General features: G+C 36.0%; 1 protein-coding gene and 1 long non-coding RNA gene across 3 annotated transcripts in view; one reads left to right on the forward strand and one right to left on the reverse strand.

The window, feature by feature from the left end:
• The window catches only part of LOC126914127 (uncharacterized), a 34,309-nt gene that overhangs the window by 2,603 nt on the left and 4,138 nt on the right, over positions 1 to 27,568 (forward strand). The gene's annotated exons all lie outside the window — the stretch shown is intronic.
• LOC126914044 (transcription factor SPT20 homolog) lies at positions 644 to 26,866 on the reverse strand. Of its 2 annotated transcripts, XM_050717484.1 has the most exons (3): positions 26,749 to 26,866; positions 4,533 to 5,733; positions 644 to 4,448 (listed from the first exon to the last, which is right to left on the reverse strand). In XM_050717484.1, the coding sequence occupies exons 1-3, from the start codon at positions 26,764 to 26,766 to the stop codon at positions 4,048 to 4,050; spliced, it is 1,620 nt and encodes a 539-aa protein (XP_050573441.1). In that variant the 5' UTR covers positions 26,767 to 26,866; the 3' UTR covers positions 644 to 4,047. The 2 variants fall into 2 exon arrangements, with proteins under 2 accessions (XP_050573441.1, XP_050573439.1); XM_050717482.1 differs by having other exon boundaries at positions 644 to 5,733.

The raw sequence follows: 27,568 nt of genomic DNA on the forward strand, positions 1-27,568 counted from the left end.
TTATTTCGACAATGTCAAATTTTTATAGTCTTCTAGACTTCTAGACTATAGTCTTCTTTTATAGTCTTTTATACTCTTCAATAAGTTATTAAGCTAATTGTTAAAAAATTGTATTTAATAACGAGCAAAATCTGAATGGTCAGATTAAGTACTGAGATACTGTTGTGCTGAAATGTATCGAAGGGATTTATGGATAACTATTAAATAGTAATTTTCTTAAAAAGCAATTATTAAGAAAGTATACAATTAGGAAAGTATTCAATTAAGAAAGTATACAAAAGAGATGAACGGCACGCACGCGACGCTAATTGTTATGTAATAATATTAATCAGTATTTATCAATCGCAAGTTTACTGAAAATTTCGGAAAGGGAAAGTTAGAATATAATGGAATTGTATGAATAACATACATTTAAAATCTCGACTGCCAACTGATTTACATGGAAGTTACAGAGCGTATCAAAAATTGTGCAATCGTATGCACAGGCGCAAAAAATCGCGGAAGATGTCGTGTATCGAACGTTTATCATACTTACGATTTCTTGTAGTACTTTTACTTTCGTTCCTATGTCTGTTTAGCACGTGAAACTTAACTGTTAATCGCTACACAGGTATTCAAAGAAAAAAGAAATAAAAAGGCACAATAATTTTTTTGTTACGATACATTTTTCTTTCGATCACGTTTACAAATATAAAAACAACTATAAACGTACGTGGGGCGTGTTCCCTACCGACCTAGTAGTACTGAATCGGATAAATCACTAAGTAGCCGCTAGTTATATTAATGCTAACGAGAAAAAGTATTTACAATGTGAGTAAGGAAGTGCATATTGACACTTCTGCACGGTACCACCAACAAGAAAAAGCTAGAAGTACACCGTTATGTTACGTAATTATGCTAGATCTGTGTTCATTTTCCTGAAACGCCCTACCCTTACAGCCTATCGATGTACGTTGCGAAGACTAGCACATTTTATTTGTCTTATGAAAAAGAATACGTTCGATATTAACGTGACTCAAAGCATCATATCTTTTTCGGCAAGAGAAGCACATTTCTACATTTTGCTACGAAAAGAAGGAATCGTATTATATCATCCACTAGGAAAATTAAAGCGATTTAAGAAAAAAAGGTAGCATATTTTCCATTTGCCACAAAAAACCAACACATTTAGTTAACAATACAATGTATTAGTTTCTCTTGGGAAAATCTAAATATCCTACTATTTGTAACAAATGATGAAATATGCTTTTTTCATGGATGCTATGTTACTTTTAGTAAGACAAGTGAAATATGCTATTCTTTTGTAACGCACACCGCTATTTCCTGCTCGAGTACCCAACTATAAAATCCGCTTCCTCCGTTTTTACTTACTCTTTGTTCAAGCTTACCGCTAATAAATAGATACGATAAATATAACGAACTTGACAATCGTGGACCTGGCGTCGCGTACCGGAGAAAGTAATTCGTAAATGTGCCAAGTATTACCAATATATGCATCGAGTTGAACCTTTCGATGCGTGTGAAACGTTTTCACGTGATCCATGCCAATCCACGCCTCTCGATCTACGATCGCACCACGTGTTTCCACGGGCATACGTGCGCATAGCTTTCCACGGAATCAAGTCGTAGGACGCGTTAGATTTGAATCGATTCTCACACTTACGACAGGGAATGCAAATAGAAAGTTCGTTCAGTCCGAGTAGAATGTCTCTGTGCGGCGAGCCACGCCAATGAAAGTGTGCTACAGTTCTCCATAGAAGGCACCGGATTAATCTCCGAGTCCGGGCACGCTTGCAAAATTTGCCATAACCATTGCAAAACGATGATTTTGTTCCTGATATGTAGCTGATCTCGCTCGTAATCAATTTGAATTCCGATATTTTAGGAATTGAATGCCGCTAACTGCAGGTGCTGACGGAAATAGTATGATGAACAGGGTGAAAGTTGGACGAGAATTTGGAATTTTATAGAAACGCGGATAGAACACTGACGTTATACGTAATCTTCGAATAGGCCTGCGGATGTTTATGCAAATTCGTATCTTTATGAATAGAACGTAAATGTAGGTACAGAAAGATTTGTCTTGTATTTTAAATATTATACTTTTATATATTTTGTATAATTTGGTATATTATATACATTCTGTATAGTTTTGCATACTAAAATCTTTCGTAAATGCATAAATATCCGTAGCTTAATTAAGAGTATTAAGTTAACACTGGTTTTTTAAACATAGTCAATTTTAGTCAAATTAGTTTGTACTACAGTAGAACTGCACTTATTTAATTGACCGAACGCTTGACTGAAACTACTTATTTCAACACGAACTCTAATTATACGAATTCCATTTACATACGATCAAAAGCTTGGTCTGATCAAAAGAAATAAAATATTTCTACTGTTATACTTTTCATAAATTAATATCTCAGGTACATACATCAAATGCCAATTCGATTGATATCAAAAATACAAAAAGAAAAAAGAAACAATTTTTTCCTCCGGTATAAATAATGATACGTGATCAATAAATCACGGTTTGGTTTGATTTTGTAATTAATTCATCGTCGACTTTTTACGTATTTCCTATGAGTCATTTCCCTGGGAAACGCTGTCTCTAAGTGATTAAACTTAGCGCCGTTATTACGACAGCAAATGTTTATCCGGTTCGATCATACGGATCGGTGTTCTGTAATGAAATCAGCGAGTACGTAGGTCGGAATTCTATTCAAAATGATCGTGTGCACACGATGAATAATTCTGGTCACGACGTCTGGAATCTGTGCGGTGTAGCATGTTACCGTACGAATTGACGCGACACGGCGCGGCGGCGAGAAATTACTATGGTAATGTGTTTAGTGTGCGTGAGTATTGCGTCAGGTCATTGACTTTCACTCTCTAAAGATAGTCGTTTTAGACTACGAAAAAGTGCTTCCGATGCCGATCTCGAAATTGGTTTGATATCTGTGCAGAAATTTTGCTATTAGAATAACAAATTATCGTTAAATCGATATTTACTGTCGACGTTATACGTAATGTTAGTCATTATCTGCTTGGGTTGTTAGAATTTGCAACATTATGAAATAAACAAGTTTTGAGTAACCAAAATTGGAAAATTCGTATTTTAACGAAAGTGAAGTTTTGTGCAAGTTAGAACGAGAATAAAATTGTAAGGTCTCCGTGTACGGAATGTTAGAAAGTTACATGTTAATTTTGAATACTAGTTCTATCACAGATTGAATCTCAGGGTAATGTCGATGTTCAGTGAAGTACCTTGGTCGATATCGTCAATATTGGGCGTCTATGTAAAAGTTCTGTTATTTCGCCGTTAACATTTAGTGCGAGAAGAGCTTTGACACTCGTGTTTTATGCACGTGCTACTTTTTGTACAGAATTATTTCGTTTCAGAAGCATAGTCAAGTTAGCATAATTTAGTATACATACATTATATAATTGCAATTACTGTGTTAGAAATAAATAAATAATGTTTTCAAATTTCGTTACATTTTGAATGCTACAAAGCATTAACATAAATTATTTAAAAGAACGGTAAATTCTGTTGTTAGTTATGAATATTAATAAATATTTAATATACTCAATCATTCCTATACATTAAAAAATCCTAGAATTATACAATGTATGCACCAAATATTATAGTAAAAGATTTCAGTGAAAGTTAATAAACCACCAAGGTCGTAATAAGAAAAGAAATTGCCACAGCTCAACTAGTAATAAGAAGTAAAACACGACGCAGCTAATAATTTCTACACACAACCTACAATATCCTACGCATAAAAACAAACCAGATTATTCGACTAATTGCTATGTCGTAAAAAAAGTCGTGATTGCCCTCCGGTAACCTTGAACGAAACATTGGGTATCGTGCACGATCGATTAAATCCCGGATACGCACGCGCCAGGCCCACTGACAGCACCATCTCGTTATTAAAGTGCCGCGGGTGGTCCGAACACGTAATCGGATAGTATAAAAAGTTGAGAATGGGTACCCTATAAAGAATTTAAAAAAAAAGACTCGCAGGCTAGATGGAATCAGTAACGAGAGGCCCGAAGATAGTGATCGATCTGACCTACGGAGAGAGGTGCACTGGCAGCGCTGGAGGACCTCGCAGGGGCGACGTAGTAGAACGACTGGGGTTGCGTCTGAGACTCGAGCAGCTGAAGCCTATGCGACTGAGCGGATTGTTGCTGTTGTTGTTGTTGTTGCTGCTGTTGCTGACGTCTTTGTTGTTGAGCGTAGAGCTGCTGTGACTGCTGCAGCAGTTGAGCTTGCTGCTTCCTGTACAGCACTTCCTGGGGTTGGCTGATAGCTGCTGCGGGGGCGGATTGAGCCGACTGGGTTGCCGGTTGCTTATAAAGCGGGGACTGACGCTGGGGCTGCTGGGGCTGAAGCTGCTGCAGCTGCTGGAGTCCAAGGTAGGACTGGGGCTGGGCTACGAACGGTTGGAGTTTGTGACTTAGGGTGAAGTCACCCACGGTTTGGGGTAGCGTTTGATAAAGTTGGGTATTGTACTGACCGGTAGCGGGATCGTAAACGAGCTCCGACTGGTAGATGGGGTCGGCGGCGGAGGCGGTGATCGGCGATTGACCGGCTAATTTTACTTTCGATGGTTGGGACGACGGTTGAACGGGCTTAGGGCTGGCTACGCCGACGGTGTTCACGTAACGCTCGAGCTCGGCGGCAAAGTCAAGGTGAGATGTGCTAGATGCGGTTGTGCTGCGCAGATTAGGCGATACAGTGACGGCCGAGGGACGAGTGTACGCTAATGCTGGGCGCTCGGTGCTACTAGGGGACACATATTGGGCAGCTACTTGTGCAACGTGGGGTCGGGGAGTGATTGCGACCGATTGCGGCTTTGGGTGACGGGCGACTGGGCGGCGAGTCGTCGTTTCGAGAGTTTGATACGCTGTCGATGATACTGTAGGCTGGGCACGGAGAATGGGCGATGCTGTGCTCTGATATTGGGTCGTCGAGGAAGCTAATCTGTAGAGAGCAGGACTGGCCGTGGGCGATGGCTCGTAAAGAGCTGTCGACGGTGTGACTTGAACGTAGGTCGGCTGTTGAGCCGTTCTGTAAGCATTTGGTCTTAACTGCGATGGCTTAACGAGGTCTTCATCGCCCAACTCTTGACTAGCATCGTCGTCTAATTGATATTGCGTTTGAAAGATCGTCGTGGGTGCTCGCGTGGTAGGTTGTTGATATGCTGGTCTCGATGATACTGGTCTTGGTATTGGTCTCACGGATGGATAGTTAGCTGGTCCAGAGATATCGTCTTCTTCTTGCTTGTCGGCAAGATCGTCTTCGTCATCCTTTGGTGCATTTGGATCGCAAGGATTGCCGGATACGTAGGTGAACTCTCTTTTATTACCATCAGGATCGATGTAACCGTATTTACCGCGCACTACGCAATCGGTTCCACGAGTTTCCTCCTTGAACGAACCATCGGCTGCCTCGTAGCCGAAAGTGAAAGATCCGTCGTCGTTGACCTTGTTGTAATTGCGAATGGTCTGGACTGGTGGTGGCTTGGATGAGTGCAGAGCGTCCTTCGAACGTGGCGAAGGAAGGGCACGGGTACGTGGTTGGTAGACTGCTGGGTTATAATCGTCTTCAGCCGCCTGACTGTCGTCTTCTTCGTAATAAACTTGCGGTTCTGCAATACGAGGCCGGATCTCCACTCGCTTTGCTTCTATTAGCAGCAGAAGGCATAATGGGATTACCTGGAAATCCAAATTACATTGTTAGTGTGTCTCATTTATAATAACTTTAAAGTAATAATAACTGAACTACAATAACTACAAGGTATATGAAATTCTTTTAATGTGCAAAAGATATTGACGAATCCAATTCCTTGCGTAACGTCGCAAAGAAAGTTTTGAAGTATTTTCAACACTATTTCAAATCCCAAAAAATGCACGAAGCAAAAAGGCATAGATCGACATTCAGTTATTATGCAAACTATACTGCAGGCAAACATGATTTTAAATTTCTTTTAAACTTCTTAACACAATTTTGGTAAAGAAACTGAGATATTCAAACAAGTATGTCATATGTTATAATTTAATATTATTACAACAGTCTTAGAGATCAGAATATCATTAATATCTCTTTTTATCAGAAATGATTTCAAACCACTTATAAATCAAACTTCTTTCTGCTACGAATCTCACTCAGGTATCTTCGCTCGATCATAATTTTTCTAATTACCATTAAAACAGCGCACGTAATATCATACTCATTCGTTATAAGCAACACGCTATCAGTCTATTAATATAATCGTCTCTGTTCCAGTCGGCAATTACTCTAATAGATACGCGTTACGAAAAGACGTTTCTAAGTAGTATAAGACGACAAGTAGAAAGGGACGTTATACGGCAGACAGGCCGCTAGAAGCAAATGCAGGATTTGATCGCGGTAGAGGAGGAAAACTTTTATCACGTCACGCGAGTCGTAATCAAAATTGTTGGATTAGAATGTCGGCAGACCAGGCCGTTATTCTAGTTTCCAAGCATGAAACCGGATCTGCATCGGGGTACGGTTTATAGTCAATAGGAAGCAGAAGATGGCGAAGAGAGAGTGAGTTTCGCGGATCGGTGAACTCGAGTACGCGCGAATGGTATGTGCAGCAAAATTCCTTATCGCTCGCTCGAACTAGCCCGACGTTACCGAACCATTTGCCATGTGCCAAGCAGCCCAGGAAGAAAAGTACTATGGCGAGCTCCATGCAATGTTATGGTATACGGAATTACCATTCGTCCACGCGATTTACCGTATTATGAGGTAGAATATAAAGAAACGTTGCTTTATTATGGAAAGTAGTGGAATCGTTCGTGGACGTTGGAATTTCATATGCTGATCGTTGTCACTGGAAAATTCTCTTTACTCCCTTTTAGTTTCCTTCATTGCTGGACGGTTTAAAATGGAAATGTTGTTTCATGGATGTCTATTTTTACTGATTCTTTGCGTGTATTTTATTATAAGTTGTCGACGTTGATATTTAAGCCTTCGTAGTATTCTTAAAATTTCATTTTGTTCATCTTAATTTTGTTTAATATTCTAGACTCTCAAAAATTCAAAAAACGTTTTTAATTTGGTGTTCAACAGATTTTTGACTTTATCATAGCGTAGCTCGAAAGAGACTCGAACAAGCTATCAAATATCTGGTACTATAAATTTTATATTTTAAATTTCATCATATATAACTGAGTTGATGATGCTTATTTCTTGTAAGAAGTTGAAAATATGTATCTTTTTCATATTTGATGGTGAAATGATTGACTTTGAATTCTTCGTTATTATTCAATAGTTTATAGAAGTTTATAGAAGTTTAAAGATAGTTTATAGACCACTAGAAGATCGTTCACTAATGCCCAAATTAGGTGTAATACCTTTTCTGTAACTTTTGTACGATGAACGTACGTGTGACATGTAATGGATTTCTTTATATCTTCTGTAAAAGCCTATTATGTGCGTACATTAAGGTCAATTTCTTTGACATACTCAATTGTGCGGAAACATCGTGTCCATAATGATATATAGAAACAGCGAGTAGTAGATTTGGGTCGACGCGACCGGTAGCAAACAGATTCGACAGAATTTCAGGCGTTTCTGCTCGTGAGAAATCACGTTCTCGTAAAATATGGAAAGCTTTGATTTATTGCATAACGTTGTCTTGCATTCGCGATACAGTAATTCAAGAAAGCAGATAGCGATTCGTAAAACACGTTGTCGGAGGCGGGTTGAAAGATGGAAACGTGGGCAAAGATATCCACAAAGACAATAGATTTAAAAATATAAGCGAATAACCGCGCATTCTGTGGGCACAGTGCAGTAAAGGCATGAATAAAATTAAAATTAATGTGACTATCCAGAAAAAGGTACACGTATTCATATCTATTTTACCACAAGGTATTTTGAAACACTTAAAACTTGTATCGGATGAATGGTTTCTACAAGCAATGGCCAGCATATTGATATTAATAATTTCAGACATTTCTGTAACAGGTGTGTGGTAACTGGACGATTATGAATACCTAAATCAACAACTAGTTTTCTCGAATAAAAACAGGAAAGGTTTGGAGCAAAGTGATCGTATTACTTTACAAGTCTTTAAAATACGCGTTTAACATTTTCCCATAGACATTCGTAATATTGCAATTAAAATACCAGAACGAGAAACATATTTCAAATAATAAAAACTCTGTAATCGCGTCATTGCGACGCTAAAGAAGTAATAAAATAAGAAAGCCTTGAAACGTTCCGTCAAACGATTTCTACGACACAAAATACTTGTTTGAAAGAATTTGGAACGCTGACGAAACACAAAACGACCAGGATAAATTGCTAATCCCCTCGAGGGAAACTAATAATAATCTCGATTCTCTTCCCGTCACGTTTCTGCATTCTCATTTCCATGTCGTCCACCGATACGTGGTTCGGTTTCCTTGTAATACTTTTCACCCGTAACTGATTCATCATCGAGAGAATTTTCCTATTATGAGGAGGATTTCCCATGCGCGTTGAGCTGACCGTACGTCCTTACGACAAGACGTGGTCCCGACTTCCGGTAGAACCACTCGGTGGGAACCGCCCCAGCTCATACGTGTTACGTAATTTCTACTACTCGGTTGACCCGAATACGGGGCGAGGCAGGATTATAGCAGCGCAACGTGGTTACCGTGAGAGATTCAGATTCAGAGCGTCGTAACTCGCCTCTGTTTCGCTACACCATCGCTTCTGGATCTCCTTGAACCGAACCGAGAGCAAATGCTCGCACAAAACAGCCGCACCACGCCTCGCGACGACCCACAGGAAACGCTCGATACACCACTGTCACTTTTAAACGCTCGTTCGCTTGTACACGAAATGCGCCTAACCTACGGCGATTTTCGCGACATTCTCTTTTAGATGCTATAGCAACGAGCTTCGCCTCTCAACGGGTGGTGCATTAATTAAATTGTATCCGCCAAAGAAGGTTATCAGTTTGTCAGATATATTTCATTCGAGATCGATTAGCTGTCATGGATATCATGGTTCCAGTTATACTGCTGATCCGAAATAAGAGAAATAAAAAAAGAAGATTTCTTATCAACAAATTTGGCAATAGCCAGTAATAGAATGAATGAAAAAAAGTAATGATCGATAAGGTGGCGTCAGTTTCAAGTTACACGTTTGAATTAATTCTAATGCAGACTATAATGATATATATACTAAAAATGCACATAAAGCAGTTAATGGATCAAGTAGATCTTAAGATATACTAGAAGTCATCTCAAAAAGCATGGTTTTGAGAAAATCGTTTAAACAATCTTCTCGCATCTTTCAAACAGACATCAATACAAATAATTTTTTAAGTTTAGATATAGGGTTTCGCAGGTGTATTTCTAAAATTGTATTTTTTTTTTAAATACGTGAAATGAAGGTGCCTTCTTAATTTGTATTTTTGAATGATAAGATTACTCCTAAAGATGATTTGTGAAAAGGAGTTTCATCTCAACTGTTGATTAATGAATAAGCTTCAAGTTGAAGAGTTATAAAAATTAGTGCTTTGATCTTGGAATACGACTGGATATAAAATACATTGATTTCTTTTTGAATTCTTCCTTTTCTTCAGAAAATTACGAAAGATAACATTCAAGTGCCTGTAATATCCCCTTTTTCATGACTTTTCAAACTAAGCATCGATTGAATAATATTAGTAGAAAAACTGACCAACCATCATTTCGACAGGAAACCACAAACTTTTTACACGCGGCATTTTGTAAACGCTATACTTGTTTACATTACCACCATGTCTCTCCTTGTTATGATAATTACACTCTGTTTGCTTGAACTCAATTTCTACGTTGAAACCGCTGCACGATCATCTACAGGAAGTGTTGTCGTTTCAACTATCACTTTCAATGGTTATATAGACTTCACAACGCCAGTAACTAGAATTTCCATCGTTTTTAATTATCGTATCAAATCCAACGTCTTTTCTCTCTTCTTGTTTTATCCTTGCTGTCACAGCGGTATATAATTTTCTCTTTAAAAGTAATTTCCCACTAGAATCCATTTACATTGTTATTTATTATTTTCTACGAACGTTAATCATACAACAGGCATCTATATACAATGTAGCTAAACTTCGAACGATCATAATCGGAACGACATATTAAATTAAGAAACCAACATTAACTATTGATGTGTATATTTTATGTATGATTATGTTTTATTCAACATGGAGCATGGATTTCTAATATGTACGTGTTCCACGTATCAAGTTTCCATTACGTAGAAACGTATCAGCGTATAAAATTACGCGATGCCTTGTTTTGGCATGTTGCGGTATGTAGAACCGGTGTAGAACCGACATAAGAGAAAATTCTTGCATAAAAACGCGTTACACGCCTTCGTGGAGCTCATAGAAAGTGATGCCGGTTTAATTATCTCCTTTGATATTTATGCATACCAGGAAGGTTACGTTTTTCAGATAACACACTCGAAAGAAAGTTGTTTCTTTGTTAACTTGAACGTTTGCTATTTCATCTTGTTTCGTGACGCTACAAGTTATTAATTACGTTTGCACGAAGGCAACCAGGCAATTTGCTTAACAATCTAGCGATATTTATTGCGCTATTCCGTATTGTAGTTACTCTTACGCATGTTGTACATTCTAATGCAGAGTTAGGTAACTTCGTTGAGTAATTTTGTAGTTTAAATAAAATTAAATTTGCAAATAGTATTTTGTAGTAAAATCATTATAATTTGATCGAACACTTCATTGTTTTTCGTCATCATCATTTCAACATTTTACATTTCTTCTTTAATATCTTTTTCTTCGAGCAAATATCAGATAATATCGTCATGTAATCTTTAATACTTCTACATTTTTAAAACAATTCTTCATCATAATCTGATATTCCAGTATCACATTATCTACAAAATTTTCAACCGAACTCATTCTCCTCTCAAACTTTCAAATTCCATCGAGCTACGAGTCCACGTCATTTCCTTTTTTAACTCCAGCATCGCACAAAACAAAATATGGAGGACAAAACAGAGTGAAGTTCAAGCAAATCGAACGACACAGATCCTTTCTTCGGATCAACGAAATCGTACTATTTTCACTTTCCTGCAGTTAAGGTTCAGAACACACAACCACAAAATTATTGCAGCATGAAATTACTGGAACCTTGTCCGTTCGAACGTGACCTAGTAAAATTTTACTATCGAATATCGGCGATTTAAACAAACAAGAATAGAGACAGTGAAACATCGGACATTTTTCGAAACATTTGAACAGGATGGAATTGCGTGTCGACGACGACAACGACGACGACGATAACATCGGTATCGATGATTCGGTGATCGGCGGTAATCCAGAGACCGAAGGAATATTCGAGACGCAGTTGGCACACAGTTCGTCCTTGAGACAGGGAGGTACGTCGTTACGGAACTTTCGAACGATACGGTATGCACCATGCTCTCTTGGGCGTGCGCCGATTAATTTCCAGTCGACCCGTGATAAAATGCGGTTATTCTTTCCTTGCGTTCATAAACCCTGCGAACGTGCTCCCCACCAAACCAAATCCACACAGTCAATGTACACGTGTGATAAATCGTGTCTTTCGCAAGATCGCGTCAGGGAGAAAATCGAAGGTTACCTTCGACTGATCTGATGAAGCTCTGCTTGGTCACGGACCTGGTTATGGGGCAAAGAGACTTTTATGTGACGCAAAATTTGCGGTTGCACGATAATTTTGTGGCAATGGTATTTAAAAATACTTTGATTTGGACGGTGCATATATCGTGGGTAAATGTGTGTGTGTATGTGTCGCGTATATGAAAGGTCATGTGTGAGAGAAAAAGTTGAATGCAAAAGATAAGCTTGGAAGAGCGATGGTGATGTGTGAATTAAGATTTCTCAATAACGATGTTGAAACAAACATAAATTTAGGAATTTAAGGTGAAATTAAGATATGAAATAGTACGTTAACGTGATAAATGGTGTTTCGATTCTATTAAAATGACAGAAAATTATTCGTTATCTTTTTCAGACCTATGCTTTCTTTTACAACAGTAAATTCTGCTTTATGCTGACTGTTTCTTAACAAGCTAGCCAACTAGAAAATAGCACATAGTATATTATAAAATAAAAGTATATTTGTAGCAAGACATAAAAAAAATGTTTTACAAATTATTAAAATCCAAGAGTAATAATAATAATAATTTAAAATTATTCTTGAATTAATTTGTATTAATTTATATTAAGATACCAAGCGTATTTCATTTCATTTATAATAAAATATCTAAATTATTATTACAAGTTTTCAATAATTTAATAATACATTCAATGATATACGTGTATGTTACTATAAGAAAAGATTTATGTGCTTATCTTTCCACGGTTTGATTGAAATTTCCGTCCTATGTGCTATTTTTTAACAAATATATATGAAACACATAAGCAAGTTTTATTAAAAGTTGATACAATGCATTTCACTTTTCCTTCGTCAAAGACTATAATTTCCCACGACCATTTTCCTCTAGTAGGATAGTTAATTACAGTTACTATCACAAATAGACTAACGCGAACTAAATTTTCTCGCTGTAATTTGTCGGAAGGCGGCGATTATATTGTAAAAGGATCTATACATTTCAAAGAATCAATTTAGAACTACCTACTCTTAGGAAACACTTACTGTTGAGATTTCTCGCTCCATTAAATGTAGAATGCTTTTTAAAAAGAAAATCTTATATATATATGATATATATGTCTAATATAGGTCTAATAAATGATACATGCAAAGCTCGTAAAGCAAAACCTTTTAAGTTCTTGATAATTAGTCCACTTAGTTCTTTGAGATAAATTTTTTTTAGTTAAACATGGCAATATACTAGTTCTATGGAATATAACACTCACATTTAAAAAAAAGACAGAAATATGCGAAGCTGAAATCTGAAAGTATGGAATCATTTACCAAATCGTATTTATGTATATTGAATCGCCTGCTAATTGTATCGTTAATTAGGAATGAATGCTGCAGATATTAATTGTAACAACCATTGCTTCGTAATAAATCATAATTTATAATCTGCTAATTCCATAAAAAATTATAAATTTCTACATTTTGATAAAACTCATGTACGATTATCATAAATTCACTGAAGTATTCAGAAACTTATGGTCAGTACATCATTCAGATAAGATTAATTATCCATTAAAATTACAATTATTTATTGAAATAACGTACGATAATTAGAAAATTATTCTAATGCGTTTCTAATCTCTCTTTTTAATTTCCCTTCAAATCTCTATATAAAATATTATCCGCACAAAAAGTTCAAGAAACTTCACAAAATGTCAATACCCTGGAACTAAGCAACTCCATATTGAAACGTTTGCTTCGTAACACAAATGATCGAAGCTAGAAAATTAGAGAGAAAGGCTGTTGGAATATGAAGCTAAGTAGCCAAGGGTGACCTAATTTTTCATGATCGTTTTCATTATCGAGTTAATCACCGGTCAGGACTTGATTAAAGTCACACGAAATCAAGAGAGCTCGATACGTCATCGTTATTATCAAGATTGAAGCTGGCTGTATCTTGTGGCCTCGCTCACTGACAGGGTGTACGCTAGCGAATACTAGTGTATAGTCTAATGACTCTGTATCTGGTCTGGAAAATCGTGACGCGGAGGCAGGCCTGTATATAATCAGCGCTAGAACATGCCAGTCACATACAGTGAGAGGTACGAACACATTCGGTCGGTCTGGTCGGAGGCAATTGGTCCTGGTCTACCACGCCTTGTCTGAGCCCCCTGGCTCTGGCTTTCCAGAGAAAGGAAGAACAGCATTACCTTCGCGTAAACCTGTCTTATTTTAAAATACTCCTACGAAAGCGAAGCCAAGCTACAACGTAGATATCTGTAGTTTGCCGGTTAGCTGTCGTCTCTTAAGATATGAAGATATGAGACAAAATGATGTTAATAGAAGGAAAGATAGTTGCGATCTCTTGGAGGAATGAAATTCTTGGGTTTCGCAATAGTTTGAAGGAAATGCCAAGGTTACCATATTCGAAAAAGTGGAAAGGAATTGAGAAAACATGAGAAAACAGAAGAAAACATGAGGTCGTATAAGAAAACATAAGAAAACATGAGAAAACGTAAAATATAAAACGTCGTATAATCCGGGTAAATTAATTCAGATATGTTTATAATGTTTCCAAAATGATACTTGCAAAATAGTTTTATTATCTTTTATGTCTTTTCTAACGTTAAAAAAGAATCTCAAGTGTGAACAAAATGTGAAAATATTCCAATTAATATACAAGATTTGTCGTTTCAATTTCATATGTACCTTTCTGAAACATTACAAATCTTGTAAAAACATTACACGTTGCTTGATAAAATAAGAGTAAAATTGGAACATAAATATTCCAGGACCGCAACAGATTGAGGTTTCTGTTCATATTTCTGTCATTTCGCTTGTAATCACACTCGACATTAGTATTAATTCAAACTTCTGATTGCGTTTACGATTTCGTTCTATCGTAGTCTGAACAGACAAGGTTGAAGTCATGGAAACATTGTGTTTCGATAGTTGAACGACAGTCGTCGAACTACATATATCTCAGCTACTAGGAATTATCTAACGTCATCATGCAAATGATTTAATTAGTTGCATGATGATTTCATTCACTATTAATCGACAAGGCATTAGATAGAATGTATTCGCCGGTTGTTTACCACTCGCAATAGAAAACGTCACTCAACGTGCATAGTCTGTCGTCTCAAGTCGGCCGATTTCTAATCGTTGAATGATTCAAAAGTATTTACATTTGCATAGCCAGTGATTTATAAGTGTTCGATGATTATATCTCAATTTGTACGTCACTTTTCCTTCGAAGTAACGAATAATGAAACGTAATACTGTTCTCTTGAAAAAGTGAGAAAAGGTTTGCTGGTTTTAAGAGAAGATAAATTTGTGTTTCACGTTTTATGAAATCCATCTTACATTTCATGAAAATTCCAAGTTTAATGTTGCTGTCAGAAGTGTTGTTATAGTTAGATCTACCAATGGACATACAGAAAGAGAAAGAATGTGGTGTTGGTTAGATCGATCGGTTCTAAACTACTCTTTCGAAAGTAAAAGTTAGTTCCTTGAGGAAGGTAGTAGCTGGAAGCAGTGTTCTTATTTACTGCAATCGCTTCAATTTATTTTTGTACCACCCGCTTTGCAGCATAAGACGAAAGATATATTGTTCGGAATATTACATACTTTCTTCTTGTATCATTGTTGTTAAAGTACGCGCCTACGAATCAAGCGATGTTCGTATTTCCTTGGAGACTCAAGAACTACGATCGAGACACATAATCTGATACAAGTATAATGAACTGCCAAGTCTCTTCGGTTGAAGTATAATCTAATTCTATTTCTGACAGTGGCATGAAGACTTTTTAAAAATAAATATTTCTATACAAATGCAAAATATATTACAGAAAAAGGATATTATTTTATTAATTACAAAATAGAAAATAATAGGTCTCTTGTGTTTTCTTTTTTTCTGCAGTTATCTCTGCAGCATCGATTGGTCTATGTTTTACTTCGTAAAAATATGCTCAGTAGTGTATTGTTTCGCGCGTTTCATTATATGGATAATGAATTTATTGAAATTAATAAAGAGAAGAATGATATAAATAAAGTAAGAAGTAATTGCAATGTTTCTATACAATTGTACGGTACTTTCCCTTATTAGCACTATTCATTAGTATAGAATACTACTTGTTAGTATTTTAAAAAATGGTACGCTTTCATTTTCGTCTTGAAAAGAGAAAGTATCATTTTTAATTAATATCGAAAATGATATGACTTCGATAAAATTAATTAATTTTAGAATCTTTTAAACAGTATGAACGTAACTAAGGAAATCTTCGAAGAATATTCAGCGAATTAATTAAAGAAAAAGACATTGTTCCATCGTACATCAAACAGAAACGGTAGAATATGGCATAACGTTATTGTGTGATTGTAATCTGTGGAGGATGTTACCTTCGCGATTATGATTTCCGGGATCGATAGTATCGTGATAATCTTAGGCATCAATTCTGATACAACAGGTTGACAATGACGTAGACGGCGGTACCAAGGAATGGTCGCTTTCACGGTGAAGGTAAGCCGTTTATTTTAGAAAAAAAAATCTGTTAACCGGTCACATTTTCAGAATTGCATTCTTCGTCATACTGAGACTCTAACTATATCTGGTATGCAACGCAGTGACTAGCAGTATATGTAATGCGTATCTGATCTGGATCCAGCCAGCGGAGCCTTGCTTTTGATTATATTGCGTTTCTAAGGAGGAAGTAGTTAAAATGTCTCGAGCACACTTTCTTCGCCCGTATTTCCGTAGCGGAAGCTGGGCACGCGATCGATGATTCGTTTTTAGATTAATCTACTACCTGCTGGCGTGTTCTAATTAGCCGACTGATGTGGTGAATGGTCGCTGGGTTATGTCAGAATCGTGTTAATCGTAATGGAAATTGGTAACGAATGATAGAGGTGTTCGAGAAAGTGGATAAATTATAAGGTTTATTAATAAGGTAATAACAAGGTAATAAAGGTAATAGAATATTTGTGAATATAAATAAATGTGGGAAATGTTTGAATTAGAGAAGGGGACAAAGTCTCAACGTTTTTCGTTAAAAGATTCGAAGATCTTAGAATTTGATTGAATTTTACAGAATTCTCTAGAATTTACAAAATTTGTTAAAATGCATCAAACTTTAATTGACTTTATCAGAATTCGCAGGGATTTACTGAAATTCTTTAGAATTCCACACAATTTGCTGCAATTTGCTAAAATTTGTTAGAATTCGCTAAAATTTGTCAAATTTCGCAAGAATTTGCGAAAATTTGCGAAGACATCGTAAAATTTGTAAAAATTCACTGCTATATGAATAATAACTCTATCGCAAATTAATTTGATTCATTAAAGGAAGTACTCAGTGTTTTTTGTATGGGGACATTTTAGAAGAAATTGCGTTTATGAATAACATATAGTCCAGGAAAGAAAGAAAGTCAATTTTTATTTTAAACTTTTATACACGTTTCCTTGTACGAATATTTATTAATAGTAATAGGATTTCCATATCCTTTTACCTCTCAAAGGAAAATTAATGCGTGAGTGAGCATAGAATTCGACCTTGCTGATCCAGTTTCTTCTCATGTACTTGTAACGCACTGAATCATTGTTAAATAGTCATTATGTTTATGTACGCTAACAGACGATTAAGCAAAATAACGAATAATAATCTCGTAAAGTGTTTTTAAAAAGGAATTCACTACAGTGTTACTTTCTGTGTTGCCTACTTGAAGTGATTAAATCTATCTAATGATGAAAGGAATAAATAACCCGCTGATATAATTGAATAACGGTCTGATGCAACTGCGATGACTATGATGCTGTGTTAGATGCTTAGATGAGTCAAAGGCTATGCTTCAAGGTTTCGTTCTGGTTCTGAGGCATGAATAACATTTATACTTCCGTCTAACATTAATTTCTCTCGAGATGAGAGAAACACTACACTGAGAAACGTTTCAATGTTTGAAATCAATGAATGAAAACTTTCAAGTCTTGACCAATTTAATGCGAATGTCTCTTCAGAATATAGTTTCCTACATTTAGTATTACTGAAACAATTCTGCAAAGTAGGCAACATTACATTTCTCTTGTTAAAATTTCTCCTCGCTCTTTTCCCTTCGCATGATATCTATCATTTTCATATCTCAAAATCCCTACCAAAATTAGAAAAATGTGAGTCGCTTCACCCGATATCACAACAAGCCAAATACGCTTCTTGTTATCGTCAAAATTAGCATGACACACGTGGTTGTCACACACGAGTTGTTCGGACGTATTCAAACAGCTGCCAAAGAAGTTAAGAAAGAAGCGACAGGTGAATAGGCCGTGCAGATTTCTCAAGATCCGTGCGTCCGACGGCTCTCGTACGGCTGTCTTCGACGCGAAAGAGGATGCAAGATGACACGCGTAGTCATCCTGTTTCCCGGCAAAACGTATCCGCCGGAAATAAGGAAGATGTGAAAGGTTTCGCGAACGTTAGTCGAATGCTGCGTACGGCGAATTATTTGCGTCGATGCGAATATTCGAAAGTGCAAAAGAGGCGAACGTTCCCTGGCAGAGAACGAAGGCAGGGCAAAGTAAAATGCACAGAGAAAAAACGTTTAGACTCTAAATATGGTCTCGAGTGGAACAGTGAGAGTGAACGTGACTCGTTTCGTATGGGCGTTGAGAACGCAGCCATTGGTATGCAACGCTGCTATGCCCTTGTCTTATGAACTGTGTCGTCCACAGAATTACTTTGCCACTCGCTTTTTCCTTCGTTTAACCATTGGAAAGCGAATAGCGTATTGAAAAGCCGCGTTGATTAGTTATTGTTAATCATCGTCGTTCTCATTATACTGTTTTAGTATTGTGGACTTTTCACTGGCGCCGTTATACTATGTATATTATACAATAGGGAAGCTTTAACGAACGTGTTACTCTTTTGATTTGTTTCCCAAGTACGATTTCTGATTTAATTGGAGGCTTAATGGGCAAAATTGAACAATCATGAGATACGTATGTTAAATTAGGGATATTACAGTGTACTTACTACATAGGATTCATTAGAAGAGTATCGTAGGAATTGGGATTCGTTGAGCAGATGATAGGATTTTCTACAGTGTCGTAAACTTGTTACAGATTATTGGATAGATAGTGGAATAACATATGTACACTTAGAAATCAGACCTGGGCAAATTCTACTTGAAATTAAAATAAGAAATAATTATTTGAAATAATTCATCTCATATCGTTATTTTCGATACTGTTGTTTGAAAATATCGATAATCTCGATGCATGTTTTAAATTATTTCAAGTTTGGCGAAAGAAATAATCGTGAAACTGATGCAACAAAAAGAAGCAACAGTCTATACGCTCTATAGTATGAACTGCGAAGAGAAGGGCGGGAACAAAAACCAGACTCTATCTTGGAGATAATTTGAGATAATTTGAGAAAGAAAATAACATGTCATTTGAAATAATATTTCAAATACCTAACGTAATTTCAAATATGCTCAGGTTTGTTAAATGTAACGTATTATGTAAAGTGTCTAAATGTAAGTATAATTGGGATTAAGGGAGAGATTGAAGAACAGGTTAATTCCTTTCTCATGAGATCTCAGAAAGAAAAGTAAACGTAAGATTGCAACGTACGTTGATAAAAATAAAACAAATGTGAAAAGTAAGGAGTAAAACACTGTACGAGTGGCCTGTTTTGTTATTTTTTCACACGGTTGATACACAAGAATGTGAGGAGAAATGTGCTATAATTGAAGAAAAATTCCTATCTAGCATCGATTAAGGAAGCACTGGAAAATTAGATAGCGCCCGTTGCACGGGCACTTTGTATCGGCGCGTTACGAATCAACGAAGCATGACTACGTTTAACCCTTGCCTTGGATACAATTTCACTCTTTCACAGTTTCCCACACTTCATTTTGCATTTCGTTTCTCACATTTCACCACCGGTAAGACGTGTCAAAAATTTCTCGTGAGTCAGTGCTCCGGCTTCGACGTCGATTCACTGGTAACTGGCGATGCGTATCTTTATGACAGTAAAAAAGTTTACAGGAGTTTCGATGCCAAAGGAAAGCTTGTATCCTGATTTGAAAGGAGAATGGTGCAAGCTTAATCAGTTTTACGATTCATGATATTGAATATAGTAGCAAATATCAGAGTTCAGACACGTTTTTACGCGTTTGTTAAAAACATATGATTTGTGAACATCGTGTTACGAAGATGGAATTAAAAACCTATCAAGACCGCAGGAAATCGTAAAAGATTATAACGAATATAACGTACATCCAGCCCATTAAGGATTAAGCAATGAAGAGTTGTATAAACAGAAGATTATTAAAAAACTGTAAATAGTGTAACTTATCAGGTCGTGATTATTAGATCGTTAAAGATGAAACGATCGAATTTTTCATAAAATTTCCAAGAAGAGATTTATAATTACAACGTTAAAACATAGAATTCAATCATATAAATTATTGGAAAAAATTTGCAAATGAAATATTGCATTAACGCGATGTTAGCCCTTAATAACGATAAATAAACTTTTATTTCACACATTTTCATTATTTCGTTCTTGTTAAGAATAGTCACGTTGTCTACTGCGTTCTCTTAATTTAATCGAATTTAATTCTTATCCAAAAAGATAATAACGTTATTTATCGCTCTTTCACGCTTTCGTAATACTATTTTCGAATCACTCATAATTTCATAGTCTAATAAAACACCTCTAACAATTAATAATTTTCGTTCTGATAACCCTCAGCGATTTTTGCAGCCAAATTCGTGAAAGTTTCGGGGGAGTTAGATGTACTTCATTTAACGCCTAATTAAACCGCGAGTCTGGTCGAAGTTTTATGGCTAGACGCAAGATTGAGAAAGTTTACGGTTAGACTGTTAATTAAGGGAATTTGTTATCGCCATACGTTTCTTATGAATACATCGTGCCATATATAATGATCCAAAGTTCCTGCGAGCTTCGGTGTGATACTTTTCGAACAGCCGATTCTTCCTGCACTGAAATATTTTCGCTCTCACTTTTTCTTCGGTCTGGCTGTCTAATGAGCCTGTTCCTGCGAAGGCGTACAAAAACGGGAAAGTCTGTGCTAAAATACCGTTTACTGGAAACTGTTACCGTCTCCGTTTCGCGTCACACCGATACACCGGCGCTTGCTATCGTCTTACAGCTTCCCGACATCCACCAAACTTTCAACATTATTTATTTGTCCCATTTTGTTGAACTTTTAAGTTATTCATCGGCGTTCTTCCTTAATTTCATTAAAAACCAACGAATTAGCCTGAATCGAGTGTCTACGAGAGTTGACCAAAGTGTCCTCCTTACTTAACTATTTCGAAACTGAAGAAAACTAAAGTTTTATTATTTTCTTTCTACCATTTCTGTCTTTCCTCGTTCAATTTAAGATATTTAGTCATTATTTCATAACAGCTTATATAATTATTATACATACAGCTATTCAAAAGAAAGGCAACACTTATAGAATGTGTGATATACATTTTGAAATTTCTCTAGCATTATAATGAGACCTGACTATGATGATTATATTCGTACAATTTAAAGATAATTATCACGGGCATATACTTTGCAAAAATCACTAAACATATTTGAATGGTCGACTATTCGTTATATGCAGTAAGCCATTATTCATATTGTATACTGACTTTTTAATTAACTTTATTTATACTAGCAATAAATATTTTTTAATTGCTACATACATTTCTGGATTCGTTTGAAATTTTATTAATGTAGAATGCGAGATTTTAATCTTCCACGATAATTGATGAACGTCATGCTTTTGATGTTTTGAGATCAATCGTTTGCTACACGTCACGTTGCAGTCCCAATACAATTTCAAAAAGTTTCGTATAACACACATAATATATTCATAAGAATTCTTTTCTGATAAATGTTCGAGTACTGTCATCAGCCACGATCTTGAAAAACGAACAGATGCTACATAGGACATCTGACTAAGAACAACAACATAGGTAACAAATGTTACTAATCTAATTGTAGAATTTCATTAGATCAACGGTTATTTTCTTTCCTGTTGTGCAACGAGAAAAATGATCGTAAACCGGCTTTTAACAACGACCGATTTGCAGCGGACAAGATGACGCTTTTGCCGGTTGTTCGAAGGAAGAATTCGTGTCGTGAGTCGTAGAGAGCGAGCAGCCAACGCTGATGACTGTTTATATCCGAGGAAAGCAACCGAGATTTACCCCTGTATTTGTACGTATTAGCCTCGCTTTCGCAATTTATCGATGGCCAGTTTCTCCGTCATCGGTTTCTACGGAACCAAATCTAGGTCTTGGTGTGACGAGAGAGACAACAGTGGCTCAAAATCGATGGATGGCTGTTATGACACGCGCGTTTCCTTCGCGAACGATGATGTAGTCTCAGGGTGGTGTTTCGTTCGTGAGTCCTTCGAGCTGACTTTCGTTTCGTTATGCCTTCTTATGTTAATGAGAACCTATAATAAGAATGCTTTGGATGGTGGGCGCGTATAAAGTATGTTAAAAAGTGTAGAGATCGATTATTAATTACCGTGAAGTTGTGTAAATTTATGGGAATATTGCGGTGCGATGTAATTGGACGTTTTGTTGAAAATGGGAGCCTAGCTTTTTCAGTGGTTTTTAATTACCTTCCTCTTTCACAAGGAAAAACTGTGTAGCTGTATCATAAAAAATGCTCTAGAATGTAAATTTCTGTTGCGAGTGGCTTTCGTAAAGCGGTGATTATAAAATTGCAGAGGCGCATAGGTTTTAAGCGTGAAAAATGTTCTCTGTCACGTGGATTTTATGTATCTTTAGAAATTTCATGGTTCGAACGCTTCGGTAATTATTCTTATTCAACTGGCGCTAAATTTATCAGTTTTGCTAATGATGTATAATAGAACTACGCTTCATATTATTACTTTAGCGATTTAAGGAATTTCCTTTCGGCTAGAGTGAAAATTTTATTCCACCTATTTACTGAACTGATCTACGTAAAAAATCTTTCTTAAATATTTTACACGTATTTAAAAGAAATTGAAGAAAATTATGCAGAAAGTTCATATTCTTATATTATTTGGTAGAAAGTCACTGGTAGTATTTTATAATCGTGGAATAGAAAACAAGAAGTTTCACTCTTATGGTAACATGCTTCCATGATTTATAGTTATGATTATATGTTCGGTTCGCTAAAGATGCAATAGATGATTAATCTCGAAAATCAGTTCACACGGGATAGCGATCTTTGAAGTTTTAACGAGGTTTATATAATCCCTTAAAGTAGGAATTAAAGCACAAAATGAGTAAAAGTTTGGAATATATGTGTTCCTTCGCGTGATCCATAATAATACTGTTATATGTACACATATATGGTACTATCGATTTGACGATGATAAAGAATTAAATTTCCCAGAAGCTGAGTAAAAAGAGTGCATGAAATATTTATAACTTGTAACAGTCAGCTTATTTCGATCGCGCACGTCTACTGTTATTTATGATCGGCCAAACTGAGTAAAACGAAAGTGAAAAGCGTATCGATAGGTTTTCACCGTAGAAATCAATCTATTAAACAATAGCGATACTGTAGCTACATTGAACACAAAAAGCATGGATAGTATATCGTGATCTAAAGTGAATCTGACATTTAAACGATTTGACGTCCTATATTTTAAAAATCGCTTCACAGAAATCTGTACGATGCTATATATTCGATAATATTTAGTTGCAATTAAGAATCGAATTCTCATAAAATATTAGCATAGTAGGAGTATATTAAATATAGCAGACACTCATAAAATACTAGATTTGGTAGAAGTACAATATGCAGTGGCAAGCAAATAAATACGAATATTTTGTCGTAGATTTCGCATATATACTTCTTAGTTCTAAATTAGTACTATTATGCTATAAAATTAGATGTTCGTAAAACTAATGATATTCAAAGAAATCTTGGACAAAGATATATGTAAATCGTATAAATAAAAAGTAATTTTATTTAGATTCTCCGAGATACTTGTACGCAACGGTTTACTTTGTAATAATTGTTAGTTCATAACTGTGTGCTTTGTTCCATTTGCTTGTATTATTGTTGGTGAAGTGGTACTTAACGATACTGATTAGATTCACAACAATGAGATTAAATAGTAGTTTAGTAGCGAAAAAATTCGTAAAATGACAGGTTCGACGCTAAATTGGTGAAAGTAGCTATAATAAAACTCCGCAGTCTGGCAGACAGCTGATCTTGGATCAGTTAGCCTCTTGTTTTCTTTAATGCTGTTTCCAACAACTTCACGTAAGTCGAAAGTGCGTGAAAAAATTAGTGTTCCGTTTTTGATAATAAAATAATCTTGTAAACAAATTAATCACAAATCTGGAAATTTTAGCATGAGTAGTTCAAGTTACATATTAAGTATTTAGAGTACAATAGCATTTTCTAATAACCTATGATTGTAGTACATAGAATTTAGTCAGTAAACAATAAATAAATTTGTCTGTAATTAATCAGTTTACGTATAATACGAACATCTATAAGTATTTAAATAAGTATACGATAGTAACATTTTTTCCAACGCAAAAGTAATCGTATATGAAGAAATACCAGATACCAGATATGAAGATATACCAGAAATGAATATCAAGCAATAACATTTCTTCTCGTTCGAAGAAACGTTACGGAGAAAAGAAGGTGAAATTGGAAAGTGTTTTTACATTGATTTTTCGTACAATTAATTATTTGATCGCATGGAAGAAGTTCACGATTGGAAACCAGAGTTGATGGAAGTTCTCACAGGAACGAAGAAAGAAGGAACTCTTCTCTTCCTATATAAGAAAAGCGCTTTCCTTAATTACAATTAATTTTCTATGAATAGTAACGCACGAATGCAAGAAACTTTACAATCTTGTAACATTATCTTTGCTCTGTGTACACGACGTTCTGTCATGTTGGATAGAAAAAGAATGACTAATGAATGATTAAAGTCATCTGTAAAAGGTGAAGCGAATATAATCATTATTTTTCTTTCCTTCGCGTCATAGAAATATTAATGAAGTTTTTTGATTTCGAAGGATAGCATGTTTCAACCTATTTAGAGTTGCGAATTCTTTTCAATTGAGTTCATAACTACGTGAAATGACGAGTGATAATAACGTAAGAAACAGTCAGGTATAATGAGGGTAATTTCATGAAGTACCTAGGTGAAATTGAAATAGGTGTGAAAAGCGACGTTTCCTTTGAAGAAAAAATAACCTGCATATATCACGAGTAAATACATAAGTACGAGAAACATGTACTTGTTTCTGCGAGGGCTTTAATTTATTATTGTTTCGCCAAAGTATATTGTAACATAGATTATTCTCCGGTACATGACTGTCTGCAACCACTGTGAGAAAAGTTCAGGCATTTTTCATTCTATAAAAGTTCTATGAATCTTAATTATTCTGTGAACCGAGAAAGTATAATATGATAATGATAGAAAACCCAATACGAATTTATAATTCAGGAATATCAAATAATCGATTAGACGATTTTCAAACGAATCACTTTTGGTCAACATGTTTATATTTATATTTAAAGAAACAGAATTATTGAGTAATAATTTTTCTAAAATTTGTGAAATTAAAGAAGATGTGTAATAAAATGGAATGCAAAGAAAACAAAGTAAAAGATTAAAACAAAGTAATCAAAAGCGATGTTACAAATAATACATAGCAATTTCTCAACAAAATTGTACGTTCATGTGGTAATATATCAATCGGCAATGATCAGTTTCGTATCAGATCGCAATTAGTCTTCTTCTTTTCAGTACACGCCAAATTTGACAAGAGTAATCGTAATATCGCAATTACTTGTTCTCTAATGCATTGATCACTCAACGGTACTCCTTACATGGGGGCGAAAGTCTGTCGAAAGTATTCGAAGCACATTCTGTTGCGTAACTTTTGACAGAAACTAACACTACAAATTTAGAGCAAACACGACGACGGCATTGAAATCAGTGGCCAACGTAACAGTATCAAAGGTTACATTTTAAGAATGTGACTGAACTAATTATTTTTCAAAATACACACACGTAGCACACACTTGATTGAGATTTCTTCTACTATTTCTAGAGACCTTGAAATTTTTTACTGTTAGTTGTACTATGATAATCACAAATACAAAAATTGTTAAAAATTATACAAACATACGAGGAAATTCATTATATTTGTACACTACACAAAACGATTATAATTGTTAAAAATCAAATACATGAACAGATTCTGAAACAAACAAAATCATCTATCTGCGATCAAAACAATTAAAAAATTACGATTATACACCTTTTATACGAATGCAAAAGATATCAGCTTCTAGATCTCTACGTGAACTAGATAGAAACGATCATTAACTATCTAAAAGAGACAGGACCTTTTTGCAAAATCTAATTGACAGAACAAATTGACAAAAGCCAATTAAGCCAAAACCGTCCGTAATGACTCAGAAGTTGATGTAACGAGAAACTCAAATTGAAAGAAAACTCCATCTAAACAATTGTATCTCCTGATTATTATGTTCAGAACAAATCGTGTTAACCGCATTCTTCAGGATAGCAATACATCCCTTTTAACCCATCCATACACATCCTTTCAAATGATAGATTGGAAAGTAGCTAATTTTATTATATTATGCAACCTTCACACCACTGTTCACTCTACCTAATATTCCTTAGAGTTGGTTGGTAGCCATTTATCAAGAAATAGCTAACGATACGAAGCTTCAATGGACACATTCAACGCAGATCCCAGGTCAAAGAAGAAAATGAGATTATTTTAAGAAAGATCAGGAAGAAGTTTAGTCATACGCAAGTTAAATACAAACAACTTCATTCATATCCTACGTTTGTATCACCGTAAGAAAAGACCAACTAGTTACCTTGATCAACGCGCAAGGTATGTACCAGCAATGTGTCACACGCCCAGTTGATCAAGTCGACGTACACTGTCAATGAAACACCACTGGGACACGTATCGAGCCAGTACATCGGAGGCAACCCCGTGTCAAAGCTCGCGGTAGTAAGAGATGAAGAGATAGCGGAGAAACTATGTAAGTCGTTGTATGTACATACCAAAGATATAATCCTCATGGTGCACGCGTCGCAAACGAGGAGGGTACAAGTAGTCGAGGAACGATCCTACGAGAGTTTCACTGAGAGAGTGCAGTCGTATAGTACGGAGCTCGGTCCTTTATAACCTATACGAACGGTTTTGCTTATAGTGGGGGCTTGCACGGCTAGTAACCGCGTCCTCTTGGACAACGGCGTGAAACAGCCGCAAATTAGATTCTCCAGAGGCCGGGCAACGGCATGGCCATTGCCAAACCACAACGCCACGGGGCCTGACATTGCCAAATTGTATGGGAGTACGTGAACGTAACGTTGCATTATGTGAACGTGCGTGGACACGCGCGGGCGCGAAACGCGTCCGCCTCGGCAAAATATAGGTCGTGCGAGCAAGTCGCGCCGATCGAGAAGAGTGTTTTATAAACGCGAATCGATAATGATCTTCTGTGTTTGCCGGGAAGTATGCTTTCATGTAGGCCGCTTTTTCAGTTCTAGCTAACCCGGTGATTTTTTGTAAAAGCTACAGCACTTGGGTGACAAGACGATTAATAACGTTATCTTGTTAAGCTTATATTATTTGCAAATGATATGCTTATCCTGTGTCAGCAATTATATGTTTTTAATGATTAGGCGCATCAAAGTAAATATCTCGTTGCGTAAGTATTACACACAATTAAAGTATTAATAAAAGTCCTGATTGATAAGAAATCTAACAAGCAAGTTTTAAAATGTACACTTCGGTTATACGTTAATTATTAAGTATATAAGAAATTATTGAAACATGAGTAATAGTATCTGATTAATTAAAAGAAATAAATTGTGTTCT

The sequence above is a fragment of the Bombus affinis genome, chromosome 3 (genome assembly GCF_024516045.1).
Source record: "Bombus affinis isolate iyBomAffi1 chromosome 3, iyBomAffi1.2, whole genome shotgun sequence".
Lineage (NCBI taxonomy): Eukaryota > Metazoa > Arthropoda > Insecta > Hymenoptera > Apidae > Bombus > Bombus affinis.